The 20,574-nt window shown below is 35.7% G+C and overlaps 1 protein-coding gene across 3 annotated transcripts in view; it reads right to left on the bottom strand.

The window, feature by feature from the left end:
• Nucleotides 1–20,574, bottom strand: part of Itga4 (integrin subunit alpha 4) — an 82,419-nt gene that overhangs the window by 41,451 nt on the left and 20,394 nt on the right. For all 3 annotated transcript variants that reach the window (XM_087201120.1, XM_004868162.4, XM_087201123.1), the window contains 11 exons: nucleotides 19,857–19,924; nucleotides 18,466–18,595; nucleotides 17,020–17,105; nucleotides 16,252–16,314; nucleotides 16,027–16,164; nucleotides 12,475–12,586; nucleotides 6,626–6,720; nucleotides 4,764–4,854; nucleotides 4,140–4,185; nucleotides 3,599–3,753; nucleotides 612–766 (listed from right to left, as the gene is read on the bottom strand). In XM_087201120.1, coding sequence (XP_087057246.1) covers nucleotides 612–766; nucleotides 3,599–3,753; nucleotides 4,140–4,185; nucleotides 4,764–4,854; nucleotides 6,626–6,720; nucleotides 12,475–12,586; nucleotides 16,027–16,164; nucleotides 16,252–16,314; nucleotides 17,020–17,105; nucleotides 18,466–18,595; nucleotides 19,857–19,924 — 1,139 coding nt within the window. The remainder of the gene's footprint in view (nucleotides 1–611; nucleotides 767–3,598; nucleotides 3,754–4,139; nucleotides 4,186–4,763; nucleotides 4,855–6,625; nucleotides 6,721–12,474; nucleotides 12,587–16,026; nucleotides 16,165–16,251; nucleotides 16,315–17,019; nucleotides 17,106–18,465; nucleotides 18,596–19,856; nucleotides 19,925–20,574) is intronic.

Raw genomic sequence — 20,574 nt, 5'->3', positions numbered from 1 at the left:
TGCTTCAGATGCTAAAATTTGACCAATGTTAGGAGCGTGATGATCAGCTTGGGTATGAGTCTTTTAGTAAAAGAAACATGAAATTGCCTTGCTTTGGCAGCACATACACCAAACCATCATGAGAGCTGTCACTCTGGCTCACAGATGATCCCTACCATGCCACAACTGTGCAAGTTCCCACTGACATCACTGACAAAGCTGGCAAGGAGACAAAGACATAATCCAAATGCAGTTACACTGGATTCTGCCTCACTGGAGTCATCTGAAAAACAAACCAACTTGCCTGTCCTCCCAGCCCCTACCCCCCATACCATGGACTAGATATGAGGCTCAGCAAAGCGATTCAACATGCACATTTCTAAGCAAGTAGATAATAGCGGCAGAAGAACTGCAACTATCGAAAGGAAAAGGCAAACCTTTCAAAGTAATGCCACAGTTAAATGTGCTAAGTATGGAAGAGAAACGCTGCTAAAAGTGGACTTTGAATCATCCAGGTAGAGTTTGTGAAATATTTTAACTGGAACAGGTCATAGTTCGGACCAATGTAATAGATGTTTACTCTATTGACAATATTGACGTTTACATATTCATTAATAAATAGCAGACATTACCCTCATAAATGCTTGATGTGTCCTACAGTTGGCCCTTCTGCTTGATACTTGTATGCTTCCTGTGATGACATCAGAAGTTCCATTAGAGGAAAAGTAAAACCTTGATGGAGACTCTGCCTTTCTGTTCACATCCAGACTCATGTTATAAAACAAAACTGCAAAATACACAGAGAATTGCAATCAATAGAAGTAACCCTCTAAATGTATTAAGTTGGTAATAGTAATGTAAAACACTGAAAGTACCTTCTGTTTGTTAGATAGTTTTTGAAAAATTAACTTTAAATATGAGAGAAACTAAAAATATAAATTTGAAAATTATAAGATTTATGAAATCTCTAGTTTCTATTATTAACATCATTAATTACTTACTTAATCCTCCTATGAAAAGTTTCAAAAACTACAATATGAAAATTTGTTCTAACAATAAAAGTTTTGAATAAAGTTTCAGATTACTTTGGAGTCCTTTCTGTCCATATCGAGTAAGGAAGTATATAGGTAGAGTTTTGCATTCAAATGTCACTTGGAATAAACCTATTTTGTGTAGTTACATGACTAATTTCATATATTGTTAGGTTCATTTACATACTTCTGTTTCTATTTGAAGGGTTGCTATGTCTCTTTTAATATTTTCATATACAAAATGAACACACGGTTCACATCTACTTTACTTAAAATTTTCTTTTCAGTCCTATTCATTATTTCTCCACTCTCTGTATTTTGGTTGGTTTGTAGTTTAACCTCTCAATTTGTGTAAAAATTTTAAAATTTTGCATCAGTTTTGGTTTAATTCCAAATCTGATTCAGTAAATATTCACCTGCTTAACAAGATCTTTAAGCAAAACCAAAAAGAAATAAAAAGTTAAAACAATGAAAAAGTTCCAAATGCCAAGAGCGAGCCATTTCCTGAAACAAATGGGTTCTTTGCAAAGCAAGCTAAATCTAATAGTCTGCTGACTGATGCTGACTACATAGGAGCAACGATTCATAAGTCATATTTTAAAAATCTTATATAATTTCTGGTATGTTTATGTTTTAGAAGTAACATTCTTCTGGAAAGATTTTGCCTATTTTAAGGAAAAGCACTAAACCTATATTACTCTTACTCATTTCAAATATATCTTTCAGCCATCCTTTCATTCAGGAAATAGTAAAGTCCAAATCAATTGGCTTCAAAATTACAATAACTGAGATTCAGTACCTCAGAGAGAGAGGGGGGAGGGAGGGAGGGAGGGAGGGAGGGAGGGAGGGAGGGCATACGCACGAGGGAGCACACACCTGTGCTGCAATTGCAATAGTCATCTACAAATTCATCATTCTAACTCAGTTTAGACAAAGAGTAAATGAAAAAGGGGTGAATAAAAACCTACTCCCAGTAAGCAGCAAAATTCCCTGGCTTTAGTAAACATGCTTACCCTGAGAATTATTTTTCCCAAGGAGTCACTTTATAACAATTGCAAAGCATAGTTCTGTAACAATGCTGTTATTTATCAGTTTCATATATTTATTTTCAACCACTATAAAATATCTCGTACAGTGCAATTGGTAGTTATGAGGGAACACCGATTTCATATAAGGAAAACAGCCCTCGCCTTTCTTTTTTTTTTTTGGTACCGGGGATCGAACTTGGGTCCTTGCGCTTGCGCAGCAGGCAGCGAAACCACTGAGCTAAATCCCCGGCCCAACCCTCTCCTTTTAATGTGCACCTTTCAGATAATCCATCAGTTTGTCAGTGTTAAAGTGGAATCACTCTGGGGTCGTGGTTCTTAGGCCCCTATTCTCCAGTCAGTAACAAGAGCAAGGCTTTGCCCACCTTTTATTTCTGCAGTTCTGATACGACTGTTCCATATCACTATTAAAAATTAGTCCTATGAAGTAGAGATACCAGGCTTATTCTGTACATCTCATTATGAGCTCATGCAGACAGAGAAATCTATTACATATCCATCGTTTGGCTCAATAAATATTTGCCAACCTTCATGATGTTAAATGACATCAACTTGCAGGGTCATGAATACAACCAACATAGGTTTTGTGGGGTTCATGAATTTTTTGAATTATTAATATCATAATAATGAAGCCAGGTATACTTGTCTTCAACCATAGGCTAGTTTCATTAGTACTTATTCTAATACCACCTTAAATATAACAAAATTGGGAACATTAATCTGCTGGCAATAAAATGTTATACTTAAAAGTCACATATCTATAATTTGGTATTAACTAGAATTTTTGGACAGGCCATATCCATGCTGCTCTCTCCAGAGCAGACAATTAAGAGCTGCCAGCCTCTATGCAGAGAAACGGGCATGGTTCTCTTGAGTTCCTGGTGGCAGTAAATCCATACACATAGGAAACATCTTAAGTGATTATATATAATTTTATAACTACATATAAAATGATACACATGAATATGAATATATATCTCAAAAATTGAAATCAGGATCTAGATTCCAGACAAGCTTCTCCAATTATTCAGATGGAATAATAGGATGGAATATAATATTTGAAAAGGAATCTTCTCCCTCTCATGTCTTCCATCTTACACCAGCTTCAGGCTGTAAAGAGCTCAGTATGGCTGGAGATGTGCATCAGTGAGGCCCTGAATTCGATCTTCAGCACTGCAAAAGCATGAACACTAACATTTTTTAAAACAAAGAGTTTGGTAAAGCAGATGAGCTGGGTCATTACTCCTTCTACAAAATTCACAGATTGAACTCAATGGGTTTACTTTAACACAGCAAGTGATAGCCTCATTTTGCTTCATGCCATAAACTCTAAGTAACTACAGCCTCCTTATTTGCCCCATGCATTGGTTAGAACAACCCGAGAACCCAGCATCAGGGGAAGAAAGGTGCTTGTCAAGTGCTGCTCTCTTCTGCTCTAAGGATCCGCCCATGTGGCAAACAGTAAGAGCCCTAAAGATGAGCTCGAGATGACTGGGTGAATCACACCCTCCATCAGGCATTAATTCCGCAGCGCACACTTACCAATGTAACCCGGAACCTCTTTGCCTTTGTATGAGAAACAAAGCTTTAGATCCATGCACACAGAGGGCGCTCCATTCTCAACACAATCAAATTTCGTTCTGTTTACAGACTCAGGGTGGCTTAAAGATGCTTCAACAATTACTACTGGTCTTGTCCTAAGAAGGAAATAAAATTAGCCATAATTGCAGAATTATTTCTGCTTAATTGCATCTGTTTTATCGGTTTCCATTGACCAAGTCATTTCATTAATCTGTTTTATTAGTGGGACATGCATACATACTCAGTTACATTTCTATACACAGATTAAGAGAAATTTTCATCTAAATGTCTAAAAAAATTGACTTTAGTTGATGATTTGTTTAATTATATCTATGCATGACGCTAAAAATACCCTAAGTTCAATAATTAAGCTTCGGGATACCAAAAAAGAGTATCATGAAGATACTACCTTTTAGAAAACTGCTGGTGCTTTTAGAAATGGCCTCCCATCATTTACAATTAAGTGTGTTTGTCATTAATCAGTGAAATGTATCAACCTTACCTTAGCAACACAGCAGACTCAGAGCGAAAAGCACCGACGGCTACATCTGGAAGGTAAAAAACAACCACCCGGATTAATGATCACCATTAGTCAAAGAGAACGACTTTCCAGACATAAATGCTTAAAACTGCGTATCACCTTTGACTATATCAAAATGGTATTTACTGAAAATTAATTAGAAAAGACACGCCAGCTTAAGATTCACTCCACATTTGTCTGAATCTATGCATTGACAAGCACACACATTCCTTCATTATATTACATAAATAAACTTCATTATATAAACTTATGATCTAAAGACAGGTCTGCTAAAACAAAATTTGGTTTTATGAACTGGAACTATTAACCCAGGAATTTCTTTGAAACTTAAAAATTTTCTTTTCTTCTTTCTTTTCATCATCATATATCTTACTGATTTTCATTTTTTTTCAAGAGCAAGAAATATAACATTAACAGTGTCAAGCTAAGGAGTTCCTTGATTGTTTCTGGCCTATCATTAAATTCAAGAAAGCTTTTTAAATACAGGAAAAAATTCATCAGTAAATTGAAGTCTTCCATACCAGTTTTATGTGTTCACAATAGAGTTTATTCCAATTTATGAAATGTGGGAAATTTTATACTCACCTATATATCCATTATTATCTGCATCAATTTGTCCTGATATAGACTGTCCAAACATACTCAATGATTCACTGATTTGAAGTCCTCCTATTCTCTGCAAAATAGGTAAGTTGAGTGGGAAGCAGTTTTTGAATATCTAATAGTCCAGAGAAGCAATGATTTTGCTATATAATGACCCTTCCCCCATGTGCCCTGGCATATTTACTGACAAAATGCACTTCCAGCTTGAAATGGGCAGTTATTTGTTTTGTGACTTAAAATTTTTTTCTTTTTAAACAAAGAGAAAATTATGTAGTACAGATTTTCCAAAAATAGTTCTTATTCCCTTTCGGAATCTGTATTTAGTTCCTTAACCAACATAAATAACTAAATTATTTCGAAAGTAAGATTCCTATAATCGTTCAGTGGAGCCAGTACTCAAATTCATGACAGCCTATCTATTGAGCCTAACTGCTCCCCAGCGTTTAAGAACAGCCCTGGTATTTTGCTACTAATCTGTGATCAGCCATTTTAACATTCACTCATCTTTAGGGATATTAAAAAAAAGTACATTTATATGCTTATATAATAGCAAAATAAATCAGCTATAAAAAAAGAAACAATTGGTACTTTAATTATTTGTGTGTTTTTGCAGATAGGTACCATTTTCCATGTTGAATGGATTATAACCTTGTTATCTATGCATGGGCCTAAGAAAGGTGGCACATGAACTGTGCATGTAATTTTATGGGTAAATTAAATGGGTTTGTGTGTGTGCAATTCGTTAAAAGAAGATATTCTATGAACATGATTCTATATATTGAAGTCAGAAACCTTACCAAACATGAAAAATATCAGAAGCTGCTGTTGCCATAATGACTATTTTTTACTGTAGGCTGCTTTGGAAATAATTCCCATATCCTTGGCTTTGTAAGTTGATAATATCACTATGCATTTCTACACATTTTATAAATTTCCTTTATGCAGATTTTGATACACTATGTTTCTGCAGAAATTGGATAAATATTCAAAATTTTATTAGGGTAAATTTGAGAAGCTTATGTGTATCTTAATTCTGGGTTGCTTGTTTTTTAGGTGAGAAAAAATAAAATACTGTATTAAAAAAAAAAAAAGAACAGCCCTGCTCAGTGCTCTGCCTTCTGTTCCACACCTAATTTCACACCCACATACTGACTTATACTGTCCACTTATGCTATCCATACTAAGAAAAAAATCTGTATTTTTTTAACCAAACAAGTACGTAACTTCCATGTTAAAAATACAGAGCAACTTTCCCAATTTTGCCTAATCAAAAATAACAGTACTAATGTTTTCATAAAAAATATGTTTGGAAAAACTCTCTGCATGTGAATGCAGCCTTTTCTATGCATTGAAATGCGCTGATTTGTCGAGCTATAAAAGTGAAGTCAGAGTTTGATTAGGAACTTTTATTAAAATGCTATCATCTTATTTCTCCACATTGAAAGAAACACAGTGTCATGCACATGTTTGATCTCCCAGTGCAATCTTTATAAAATATAAGGCCACAGCCATAAGGCAAGACAGTTAATCAGACCCACAAGGACCTACTTGGAAGAGTGTGGACATTGCCTCAAGGGCACAAATTTGATGAAATATAGAGAAAAATCTTTAACAAGCTAACATCAAGATAAAGTGGAAGTGAAACTCTTATGAAAAAAGTTTTAAAATTATCAATCCCTACAATAAGACCATTTACCAGTATTATAAAAACATGATGGAACAAAATGTTACATGTTTGAAGAGTAATAAAAAATAAGAAAAATAAGTCCACACAAGCACTGGAAATAGTAAGGGTGGTTCATCACCAGGGCTTCTTTTCAACAGTGAATACTCTAGCAATTTACCTGGGAGAAGGCTGATGAGATGCCATCTACTCGGCCATTGTAAATGTAAATGGCGCCTCGCAATTCATCTTCTTGTGGAGCTCCAATAGCGACATCTATGTGAGGATTCAAAGGGTGAAAGAATAACAAATTCTTGAAATCTAACCTTCATGATCCTTCATTCAATATAAGAAAACTCCTTTACAAAGACAGAAACTCTTCTCAGAAAGAAAACAATACTATCATCATCAAGGTACAAGATTGCAGAATAGTCTCTGGGCAGGATCACCAGCCAGACCACCAGAGTCTACCCCAGCTCTGCACCATGCCCAGCTGTGTAGGACAGGCTCATCCCTTAGCCTTACCTATACAACAGGATCATAATAAAGTCCTTGCTCAGCATAAAAGAACATAACTCACATAAAGGGTTTAGATAGTGTCATGCTTATAATAAGATATTATTATCTATGGATATTATTCCTACACGAATCTTGAATTTGAGCTTGTAGTCTTTATTTGAAAAATGATGTTTAAATTAATTCACACTCCAATGAAAATGATTGAGGTATACCTCAGGGATATCTGCATACACACACACAGGCTCTTAGAAAATGGGTCTGTGCTATAAAAGAAAGATGCAGCACTCTTACGAGTTTATTGAAATTCGCATCAGATTGTGACATCAAGAGAAAAAAATGTAAAATGTAGATCAATTCATATAAGAAAACCCAAGAGTAGGCAGAAATGACTGTCATGGTTGCTTAAGTGTTATAAATACATAGAACTAAGGAGAAAAAAATCCTACACTGCCAAAAGCATTATTTTACCATGAATGATGTCTACCTGAGTATATTCATTTCTATGCAGTGTTTTTAATTACTCTGAATACAGATAGTTTGTTTTCATGACATTATATAGCATCTATCACATCTGAAACTCTTTAAACACCTGTAATGACAATTTTTAACTGCCATGTCAGCAAAAATAACGTCTTTCATGTGTAACTGTTAATGTCATAAAATTTTAAAATGCAAAAATGTTTCTATTTTTATCTAAAAAGAAACAGCAGCTGAGACTTATTTAGATATACTATGGCTAGCCTCTTTTGACATGTGTGAACCATTGTAAAATGTTATATGCAAATCTCACGTACAATTTTTATATACAAATTATTTATATATAAGTATATATATGAGGTTTCTCATAGAAGCAGACACCTGAGATGAGAGTAAGGCATTGATAGGGCATGGCCAAGTTAAGAAAGGAAAACTGCAGTTTACTCGAAAGAAAAGACCGTGTTAAAGGCAGAGGAGTCAAAGAGAACGTGTGAAGTATGGCAACCGGTATGGATGAGCTGGAGCCAGATTAGTGCAGACTAAATATACACAGGAGCACAGCAGGAGGATTGGAAGAAGAGAAAGAGAGGAGGAGGGAAAGAGGTGAGAGTGGTGATGAGGCATATTACAAGCACTGAAGAGAAAACCATTTAGCAATTTATTAGTGCCGGGTTTATACTTCTGCCATGTGGTCTACTCCCTAATAACTAGAGCTCTATACTTTGATTCCTGATGACAATACATGTAAATATAACAACCTTGGGTGACCCAGAAGTTCTTACAGTATTGTTTATTAGCACCAGGGATCTACATTAGAGCAATTATCTTGAAATAATACAGATGGGCCAGCCTGGTAAAGAGACCCTTACCCTCAGCACTCTGGGAGGCTGAGCCAGAGAGGATAGAAAATTTAAGCCCAGACTAGGCAAGTTAGCCATTTGTGAGACCCAGTTTCAGAATAAATAAATAAACAAACAAACAAATAAATAAATAAATAAAGTGCTGTCAATGTAACTCAGTGCAAGGAACAATAGATCAATCCCCAGTACGGCAAATGGATGGAGAGATAGAAGGAAGGAGGGAGGGAAGGAGGGAGGGAGACAGGGAGATAAAAAATAAGATGAGCCTTTTCAGCTGAAAATTTTTTTTTAAAGACCCAATTTTCTTTCCAAGCAGAAGACATTTAAGTATATTCAATCTTTGGCCAATACAGATCCAAATTCTTTACTTCCTAGAATTACAAGCATATAATGTACTAGCTGTCATTATAGAAATGAGGACAGTGCATTTGGTGTACATTGGTATTTTTCCATTCCCCTCCAAATCAATGCATCCTGGGCTAGGAGCTTTCCACATATTTACTGGTGTAACTTCCACAACAATTGCTTCAAATACAGCCAGATCTTGGAACTCAGCTGCTCTGAAATCCAGTGACTTGGTACCCCACACATTTTGATGAGAAAATTTTGTCCCAGCACTCGCCATTTGGTACTGAAAGTTCACAAGCTAGAAGTTGTCAGTGTTGATTGCCTGATGACTTGTTACCTTTTCCACCCAAAATAATGCGGTTGATATTCCTCATTGTGGATACTTGCCATGCTCCTGGAATCAATTAACAATGAGTACCAAGGTACCACTAAAAAGATTTTTAATCCCCACTTTGCAGACTAGGAAACTGAGGCAGTGAGTGTAACTGGCTTGAAGTCAGGCCTAGGATGTGGAGCAGTAGGGATTTAAACCCTGCAGTCAGGCTCTAGAGCCTGTGCATTCCATCCCCACAATATAAAGTCATCTAGAACATGCATCAGCCCCAATGTTACCCATCTTAGCACCTGACACTGGTGTGTGTCAAAGCAGCACTCATTGTGTGATGTGATAATATGTCAATATTCACCTCAGGAGTGCAAAAAATATGGTACTTTACAGCTACAGAAGTGTAATACAGTATGGTTCTTCTTTAAAAGAATACACATGTAGTCTAGAAGTCAGATAGAGTCTTAAAGTGAAAAAATGTAAAGCTAAATGAATATACAAGGGGTAGTAACACAGTGAACAGTTAAACTTAAAATTTATGACAGTAAAAGACACACTGACATTCATCTCCCTCACTATACTCTCTGTTTTGAATGCACTGAGCCCATCATTCTTGCCACCTTCTGAAGCAGTTCTGCAAGTCCTCCTTCATGTTTTTTACCAGCTGTGATAAAAAATACGATGAATGCTGCTGCCAAGTGCCATCCAACAGAAAGGCAAGGTTGTAAAAATATTATGTTGTGTCTTACCCACTTCATGCACTGGTGTGGCATAGTGTGACTTCTGGCTCTTCCCCAAAGTCAAAATGATTGAGGCAGCCATGAGAGCACAACTAAAGGTACACATGGAAGAGAACTTTACAACTGCTTCAGAAAGTGGCAAGAATGATGGGAGAAGTGAGGATGAGTATTTTGAGGGAGATTAGTGGCAATATATCTTTTACTGTAATATATTTTTAAAATTTAAACATTTGCTGTATTTTGCAATCATACTTCATAATTTATCACAAAAAATCCATTTTGATCATGGAATTGATGCTATGTATCTGTTGATCTCATCAGTTATGTTGATGCGTGTATCTACCTAGTTATTTCACAACTTCCTCATACTTTGATGAGATTTTTTACACTGGAGACTTGCTGCATTGATTGGACATCTTGTTAGAAATTGACTTGTTTGCTTTTCTAGGAAATAGAGTCTTTCTTTTGAACAATAAAGATTCATATGACGAATGCCAAGTGAACTTAGGATTGTTATGCAACACACCACAAAGTTTCATAATAAAGGAGCATTAAGTATGATTTGAATTTGATATTGGAGAAGGAAGGAAAAAAGTACCGGTGGAGTTTTCACTCCCAGTCTACATGGTCCTAGGATCCCTCCCATGAACACAATGCATCTTCATCCATCTACCCACCCCATAAAATTGGGATGAGACAGAACATGGAGAATACAACAGGGAGACACATTAAAAAAATAACATGAAGATGCCCTGCTGTCTCACTCAGGTGGACATGGTAGAAGGGAATTAAGACATTAGTGAAGAACTATAATACCGACTCTACCTCCAAGACACCATGACCTTGCTAATATGTGAAATGTAGAAAATGTCTACTCACGGGCAACCAGAAATTAAAAGGAACAGTGGATGAAGTAGAAAAAAATTCATGGTATTATAAACATTCACCAAAGTGTGAATGAGGCCACTCAATGAAAATATGTTGTGAATTATAAATGGGATTCTAAATGAAACTATAAATAGCACAAAATACAGAGAAGCATTAAACATTAGTTGAATAATAACCTTTAAAACACAAAGTATGACCTTTAGGAGTGGAATGCTGAAGCTCTCAGAACAGGAAGTGCAGTCTGAAACCCCCATTCTCACACAGAAGCTGAAAGACTCCACTCTACCCTGAACTCACTTCTGAAGTCCTACTAGGTCTCAGGAGTGGAACACTTTCTTTCCTTCACACCTTTGCAGATTCCTGGGGACACTGCCAGGTCCTGGAATGATTTTAGATTGGGAGCTTGCCTACAGTCCATGACAGTTTCACAACTCATTAAAAGAATATAGGTATGAGCCAGGCATGGAGGTGCATACCTGTAATCCCAATACTCTGGGAGCTTAGGGCAGGAGGATCACAAGCTCTAACCCAGCCTGGATGACTTAGCAATTTAGCCAGATCCTTCATTTGCATTCTTTATGGCAAATACTCTGTCCCTCATAAGTTACATCTGACAAAAAAATGAATGCTCAATAAATATCTCAGAATTGCTGGTTACTTATAACAATCATAATGAAATTTCATACATGTTTAATTGTAATATGTATGATCATAATAACAAAAAATCTACATATTTTCTTTTTCATTGTTTTGAAATCATAAACAAGAAATGGTAATAACTGAATACCAAATTACACTATTTTTCATTTAGAAGGTTCATTGGAAGCAAGTATTCAATAATTATCTTTTTGGTAGAACAACACATCGTATACATTTAAAGTTGATTGAAACATTTAAGGATAAGAAGACTTAAAGGAGGTGAGAATTTATAGCACTCCCTTTTTTTAGCATCCAAGCAACTTTTATCCTCATATAACCTTATATTAATTTCCAATGACTGTATCGAGAACAATTCTGAGCCCTGAGAGTAAGTAAGAATACTTATTTGCTGAACTTTAGGGTATTACTCAACATTAGGAAATTTCACATTCCTCTTCAAACCCATTCATTATTGCATACACAGTTTGAACAGACTTGGTTACTACTCAGTACTAGATTTTCAAAGGTAATGCTACTTATGAGTGTTAAGCAGGAATGCCGGTAGAGACAGCCATTTCCACAAGAGGGCTGAAGCCCAGGACAAAATGCATAGCGGAGACTGTATCATCTATTCAATTTCTGAAAGTTTTAATACCAACTAGAAAAGAGCCATTGTCCCCGCGTTTCCCAGTTTGCTCCTTGTCAGCCCTCAGGACTTTCCCCCAGAATCCTTTAAATCTACATGGCAGAGCTGAACAGGAGTTGCCCAGCACAACACGGGGCTTCCAGCATCCCTCTGCTGGGTAGCCAGGCTCTGCGGGTTTGATCAGTGCCTTTACTGTACTGATATTTAAATTTGATGGTCCAATAACTCTACGATACACATTTCTCTCCCAACCCCAATATTTTACCATTTCTGAAATCAGGATCCTTCTTGAAACAGAAAAAAATAAATGCTGGGTGTTCTGACAGTGTAATAGCATTTGTGAGGGTAGCTAATAATGCTACTTAATTAGTGGTGCTTTTGAGTCAATGATACAAGGTCTATTGAATATCATCTCTCATGCTCACAGTGAGCAAGTCAGACAAATACTAAAAAGAGAAAAAACATACATATACCATCCTGGTTTCATTTTCAACAGAATGTCAAACAACACAAAACTTCAATCATATTCTCTTCCATGAAACATTTTAAAAGCAGAAATCAAGTACCAAATTAGACACTTTTAATTACCTTCAAAGCCATCATTGTCAATGTCACCAAGATTAACTATAGATTCCCCAAATCTTGCAGCATATTTATCACTTCCAATGAGTGCTGTTTCCATTTCATTCATTACTGCTCCCTAGGTAGACAGGGAGAAAAAAGGTGTCATTATTACACTGCCTGACAACTTTACACATGATTTACTGCTGTAATTGGATATGGATTTTTTTCTAATGCACCAAACAAGTTGAACAAACTACAGACTGAGCTTTTGTACACACATCTCAGTTCAACTTGATAAATATTTATTGAGTATGTCAACACATATAATAGTATGATTAGAGAGCATAGGACATAAAAAAATGTCAAAGCCATGCTTCCTGGCTTTGAAAATCCAATAAATCATTTTGGTAATTCAATTTAATAAATCTTTATTGAGCTCTTACTAAAGACAATGCACTATGTAAGGTGAACAGGTGAAAGGGGACAGGCAGTATGTGTATAAAACATGCTCCCTCCTGCAAGAAACCCACAGTCACAGGGGAGGGCTTAGTACAGCTGTGTTAGGGACTCAGAAGTAACACTACTTTGCAATGACAAGAAGTATGTAATGGAGACAAAGAAAGACCATCACTAACAAGAAAACATGAAAGAATACCTACAAGAGATTTCACACAGAAGATCACGTACAAGGTGGCTATTGAAAGAAAGGAATAATACTGATATTCAGAAAAAAATCTCTCCACAAAACACAAATTTCAAAGGAACAGTATATATAATGAGCGAGACAAAAAGATTGAACAATTTAATGGGCTGTAATTTGATCGGGGAGGAAAATTCGTTTGTGTTTTGAGACAGAGTTTCACTATGTAGTACAGGTCAGCCTTGAACTTGCTCTGAAACCCACACTAGCTTCAAACTCATGATCCTCTTGCTCGACCCCGAGTGCCAGGGTTACAGGCATGTGCCATCACTGGGAAATTTAATGTGGATGATAAGAAGGTACTGAAAGTTTCCTAGTTGAGGAGTGATGTGACAAGGTGGCCTTTCAAACCTTATCCCAGCAGCAATGGAACTGGACTGGTCAGCCAGTTTCTCAGCAATTGGGAAGACAAGCCACTATGCTTACTAATGTAATAACAAGCTGTTGCAGTAACAGCCACCAGTCCTCCTTACAAACTCTGATCATCTCGGTTCCCACTTCCCACAAAAATCCACACCCTGTTCATCATAAATCCTTTCTCTGAAAACCATGTGTCATTCCCTAAACACACATGTTCCTCCCCTTGTGAAGTGCCCATCACCTTTTCTAACTGAAGAATTCCTATTTTTGTCTTGCTCAAACACTACTTCCTCAGGAAAATCTTTGTGACCCAAAGCAAATCATTCCTTCCCTTTTTACGGACTCATCATGCATCACTGGCCACGTTGTACCCACTGTTTACTCCCAGGTTTGGTGTTTCCATCAGATCTTGAGGAGCTGGAGGTGAAGGCAAACCTATTCTCAGCTCCTTCCATAGTCTTTGTCACACTCCACATACTCACTGTCATGTACTTTATTCTATGCAAATGAAGATGATGGAATCACCGCAAAAGATACAGTCACTGACATCAAAGCAGCAGGGGACTGAATCAAAGGAGTAGGGGAAAGAACAGCTCCTGGGGAAATGCCAACATCGGCTGGAGAAGTGCCTCGGGGAGGGCAGACAAGTTCAGACACAGTGCAGTTCGGGAAGGAGAGTTTGAAGAGAAGTGGTGAGCACTCTTCAAGTATCCTCTAGTTCCAGAGAGCAGTGATCAAGCATTCTCTGGGGAGCCCTGCGAGCTATTTTGGTACAATTAGGTAGAAGCCAGAGTCACTCAAGTGTCTTTCTCAAGTTCATTCAAAAATAATTTTGGAGCACCTACTTGTCCAAGACTCTTCCTAGCCCTAAGGAAACAGCAATCAACGAGACAGGTGACTCCTCTACAGGTGGAGTCTACATTCCAGTAGGACAGACAATAGCAAACCAGATGAATATTATCTTGCCACTTAGAGGTTAGTGCCTTTTCAGAGAGTTAACAAACAGAAGGTGAGATGGGCCCCAAGAAGACTAATCCACACAGACGACTTAAAAGCTGAAACCAATGACTGAATTCACTGCAGTGATCAACAGTGGTACCTCTGGGTAAGTGTGAGGGAAGAATACAGTGGTACATTAGTGGGCAGGGCTCCTCCCATGCTCTTTAACCAAAGGAGCTCTGCCTTTAGCTTTTATACCGGGAAGGTGTAAGATCTCAATGGAAAAGAACTTCCTATGCTGCTTTATTTTACATGTGTATTCTGCTGTTTAAACCATTCTCAAAAAAAGTTTAGTTACAAACATAAGGAGAAATTTGCAGCATGAGGATGTAGCATGTATACAAAAATTATCAACAGGGAAATGTGAAATGTCTATGGAAGAAAAATTATCAGGTACCACTATGAATCAGATCTTAAAGATGACTATGAAGATAATATGCCTTTACTCTTAAAATTAGGTTTAAATGCAGCCTAGGAAATGCCAATGCATAAGTGAATTCCCTACTCCGTATTTAGAATTTTGAGAACTCCCAGCTTTCTAATACTAGAGTGTTTTCTCTCTCTCTTGTTCTCTCTCTCTCTCTCTCTCTCTCTTAAATTGTACAGTTTAGTCTGATGCTTAAGACTAGGAACTTAAATTCCCGAAACTATTGATTAAATAAGATTACAAGTACCTTCCTGAAACAGATTTTACTTTGTTGAATCCTGAGAGACATTGTGCCATAAGAAATGAACCAATTTTCTCACAAGCCTGCTCTTGTTTCCAAATTAAGGAAACAGGGTGAGCACATCCCATTAAGGCCCTATCATTTCTTTGTTTTGATTGGATGTGAAGATGGGAAGGTTTCAAGATAAGGGCCAGCAGAATTCTTTAAACTGAATCAAGACCTCAGTTTCTACTTTAAAACATGGCTCATGATTTAAAACTGAACCATTGTCAGTAATTACCTATTTGAACAGGATATTCACTTTGAAATAGACTGTCAAATTCATATTCTTTTTAAAAATGTAACATGCATAAATCATCTGTGAACATTTTATCTAGACATTTAATTGTTTTCAAATCAAGAATTTAAAGATATTAAATCAAGAATTTAAAGATATTTAATTCTTGATCTTCTAGTGATCTTTTATAACTTATTAAATGATGTAAGGACTTTCCTAACTTTATACTGTTTTTAAAAATCTTCATTTCGAAGGATAAACATCATTCTTTCAAATTAGAATTGTGTCAAAATAAAACTAGAGGAAATTTTAACTACTTGAGTGACTGACTACATACAAGCTGTGGATACAGAACACAGGTATTTCTGGAATATCCACATGAAATAGCTACCCATTCATCACAATGCTCCATTTTCTTTTTAGAGCACATCAATACAATATTAAAAATTTTACTTTTGTTGGTAAAATAAGCCTAGGCACCTGTAGTTTCAGAACTCTGGAATGAGAACAGTTTCTGTTGCTGTCACAGCTCTGTGAGTAGCTCATGGTTTGGGGTGGTCAGTCACACTTACCACACCGGAGTTGATGAACACGAACACTCTGCCCTCCTCCCTGACCGTGCTGTGCATGGGCGCTCCCACCAGCAGGTCTGAGAAGCCATCTGCATTGAGGTCCACGGCACAGATGGAAGCTCCAAAATAGGAGCCCAGCTGTTCCAAAGCAAACCACATCTGGTTATTAAGAAGCACGGCTGTTCACAAAAGCCCTCTGTTATACCAAAGGGAGAGACACATTACCTTTTTACCTTTCATTTCATATAAGATATTTAGTTCTTTGGCATCAATGCTGAATACATAGGCCTGTAATTGGGGAAAAATTAGAAGAGTTTATATGGGCATCAAATTCTCTTATTAACAATATACTTATTTCTGTTTGATCTAAATGTTAACTTTCACCTCCAGTAATTGCTCAAATATAAAAAAATACAGAAATTTATTTAAAATGGTAAATATTACAAAAATTTTTTTAGAGTGATACAAAAAGGTATAAGGATGCATTTTCACATTAATATGCCTCATTTAGAGAACTATCCTCTCAGGAGTTATCTTACTGACCTCATAGATGGCATAGAAAGTGTTGTTTAGTATACTTTTCAAAAATTAAGGCACACAGAGATTGAGTGGCCAATGTGCACATAGCAATTTAGCAAAAACTAGAACCAGAAATAACATTTTCTCCTTCCCATCTTACAATAAAGCATGCAGCTACTTCAACTTCCTTTCAATAAATGTTACACAGTAAACCTATTCCCTGGACAGCTTTCATTTTATATTACAATTTACTTATAGGAAAGAAAATCCTCATTTAACTTATATCATTTTCCTTAAAGCTTTTCTGCTAAATTTCCTTTAAAACCATAAATCTTTCACATATTCCACTAGTGTGATACAAGTTTATTATTTCTAATCTTTCATTCCTTAGAATTTTTGCAGTTCTTCTAATGTTTATTACCTCATGCAATTCACTGGAACCTTTGGGGAAAAAAGATTAAATGTAATTCTTACTTTACCAATCTGTTCATGCTGAGGGGCTCCTCCAACTACTTCTGTTGTATGTGGACTCCGAAAATGACCAGCTCCTACTGAGTATCCTTCGAGAAAGGAGAAAAATGTAAGTGTCATCATTTAACACAGATAAAATATATCCCAAATCTTCTCTAAATGAGACTGAATTCAAAATGACTACATTAGCCAGAATTTTAAGCATGCTTAGCATAATGCTGAAAATTCTCATTATGTTTTAAGCAATTTTGATAGGTGTGTTATGAAGCCACGTGGCTTGTATTTCCAACTCCCATAGGTTGAAAATATTACCTTTGCAACTGGCTTGTATAGTAACAGTAATCAGTTTCTAGAATTAAAACCAAAATATCTGAGTATATAAAACATTTTAAGCTTTAAAGAAAATCTTCCTAATTTTCAACTTTTGTGCTATAAAATCTTCCTATTGTCATGATTTCATGACACAAAAGGTAAACTATTTCAATTTCATGTGCTAAAAGGCACACTATCAAATTATATATTTTTTTTGGTACCAGGGATTGAACTCAGGACCTTGCACTTGCAAGGCAGGCGGTGGAACCACTGAGCTAAATCCCCGGCCCTATCAAATTATATTTTTATAACACTTGAAGACCTGCTTCATTCATAAATAAGAAAACGTAGAATTGTGAATGAAGTTCTGCTTGAATGGGAAAAATACTGTCTTTTTATGATATTTACCTCTGTATAAGATGCACACACTTGAAATACATACAGCTTAAATAAATGTTTTTTAAGGAACTGTGGGAAAACCATTTATTTTATAGTAATAGAAATTGATGCCAAAAATTTTTGTATTTCTGCAGACATGTCAAATATGAAATAATGATAATGAGGAGGAAGAGAAAGATGGTGATAAAAATAGTTAAGCTCTGGGAAATAGCCCAAGAATTTAAAAGGCAAAGGCAAATGAGCATTTTTTAGACTATGCTTCATAATATAACCCTTTACCTAGAATGCTGTCAACAGTCCCATCAACTTTCATTTGGTCTTTTAAGAAACCATACATAGTTAAATGATACATACATACGTATGTATACACACATAGTTAAATGAATTAACTTAGGTAAAGTTCTTAGAAAAAGTTTCTGGGATGTAGTGAGCACACAGTTGAGGCTAGAAATAACTAGTAATAAGTTGATTACATGAAGATATGTACAAGTCTGTGTTCTCTCAAGTGAACTACCAAGAGGAAGCTACCCTAGGAGTTCTAGTTAATTATATAATGATGATTATAGTCACATATAGCAATGTAAAATAATACATTCACTAAAATTCCATAGTTTATACTTAAATGAGACAATTTCTACCTACTGGCCATGTAGATCTTCTGAAGATACAATATCCTTTCTTTATAATAACTACTTAACTAAGGCATAGAGAATTTGAATTTGCCAATTCTTACCATACCTAAATAACTTCCAAATTTTACTTGATTGTGTTTGTCTACAAAGGCTTTGTATTTATTTGTAGTTATATTGTAGACAAAAAGAGAGCCAGTCCAATAAGACGATCCTGGAGCTCCCATCACAATTAAATCCTGTAAATAAAAAGAAAAAATATTTAACAGTTAAGTCTCACCACTGAAAAACAAATAGTGAATAGGGAGGACAAAACAGTTTGTAAGACATTTCTGAAATATGAACATTTTTCTTAATTTATAAACATATGATAAGAAAGGGAGCTGGAAAGTTGGCAATGGGTCCCCATCTAAAAAGAGAATTTCAGAGGGAAAAATCCTAAAATTCTCTTTTCAAATTTATCTAGTGGATTTTAAAAGTCATAGGTAGACTCAGTGAACAGTAGAGTGAGCCTGTGGGAACAGGGTAATATGGTTACTACAAAAGAAAATCAAATATGAATGAGTGATTAGTGCTCTTTAGGAAGATAATCAAGTGTTGCTAGAGTGGACTGATTTCGATTTATGAAGACCGTGACTAGGTTTCCTAAAAATGTTAAGACAAGACTAAAAACGTTTTTTTAAAAATCCAGTGGTAGTTGGGGCCTATTATAAATAGGAATTTAGGGAAAAGAAAAAGAAGGTTGCCATGAGGAGGGCTTAGTCTGGTACAGCATGAAAACTTGTAGCAATCAAGTCTATTTATCGTATTTCTGTACTTCCTAAATCTTGATCACTTAAAAGTAAATTTAAATATAAACTAAAGAAAGCATTACTGCAAGCATTTTTAAAATACATTTTACAGAAATTATTTGCCTAAAATTTGATAAAGTCTGATCTCCGTAGAGTTAGAAAATATTCATCAACTAATGATGGAATTTTAAGAGAAACCACAGGATTTGGGGGCTAAATATAATTGTGACCTTTCATAGTATACCATTAGAGTTCTAGAGAAAAAAAAATCAGAGTTTGGGGATATATGATTTAAGAGGATATTAATGTATTCTTAAACATCCCAATTGTAATTTAATGAAAAATGTGCATTTATGTATTTCCTTCCCTCCTTAACTGATAATAAAAATAACATGCTTGAATAGGTATTTTAAATTACCCAACAAAAACTAAATAGCTACTTTTGATTTCCATTAAATTATTGATATAAGCTACAATCTTTAGCATAAATTTCTGCTGATTTTGAATGGTATGGCCAAAAAGTATTAATTTTCTCAAGCTATATGAAGAATATTGAGCAGTAAAAATAGAGTGATATACTGGAAAATTTAAAAGATATTGAGATCGTACACAATTTTTACTTCAAAGTGTGGCACTGATTTTCTAAGTCTTCAGAAGAGTTAAGGATAATTATGTAAACATTCATAACAGTTATATTTTGGTCCATTACCTCTGTGAAGAAACTAGATATTCCAGCTTGACATGATGCAAAGTTTTCTCCAAATTTTCTCACATAATCTAAAATGAAATATAAAAACGATTCTGGATTACCTTTCTAGGTATAGACAATGCTCCACAATTTTGCTGTTTTTAGAATTCCTTAAAAATATTCCTTTTAAGGTCTATGTTTTGTACTAATCCATTTTAAAAAATAGTAATTTATAAAATCTAAGATTACACAACTCTTATTAATCTTCAAAATATCACCACGAAATGGCAATAAGAACAAATCTCCCTGTGCCTCCTATCAATGAGAATATGCAGCTCACACTCAAAATATCTGTCAAATGAGTGAGGTAGAGGGAGTACTGCAGAGGAACCCACCTTTTATTTTTTATTGTATAAATTTAAGGTGTAAAATATTATGTTCTGTTGTACAAATACATGGTGAAATTACTCAAGCAGATTAACAGATCCATCTCCCCACAGTGACCTTTCTTTGTGTCTGGTAAAAGCAAACCAAATCTATTCTATGGCAAATTTCCAAGACACACTGTAATATTTAAACTGATCCTTGCCAGGCATGAGATTTCTGGATTTCCTCATCCTATGTAACTGCAACTTCACACCCTACAACCAGCATCTCATTCCCATCTCGCCTCCTCACCAAACAGCCACCTTTCTACTGTTCCTATGTATTTGACAATTTTTGATTCCACGTGTAAGAC

Source organism: Heterocephalus glaber, unplaced genomic scaffold, assembly GCF_053883595.1.
Source record: "Heterocephalus glaber isolate CG9 unplaced genomic scaffold, H.glaber_assembly_v1.0 deba00000347, whole genome shotgun sequence".
Classification (NCBI taxonomy): domain Eukaryota; kingdom Metazoa; phylum Chordata; class Mammalia; order Rodentia; family Bathyergidae; genus Heterocephalus; species Heterocephalus glaber.
Note: the sequence above shows the minus strand (reverse complement) of the source record. Positions and strands in the feature narration are given on the sequence as shown.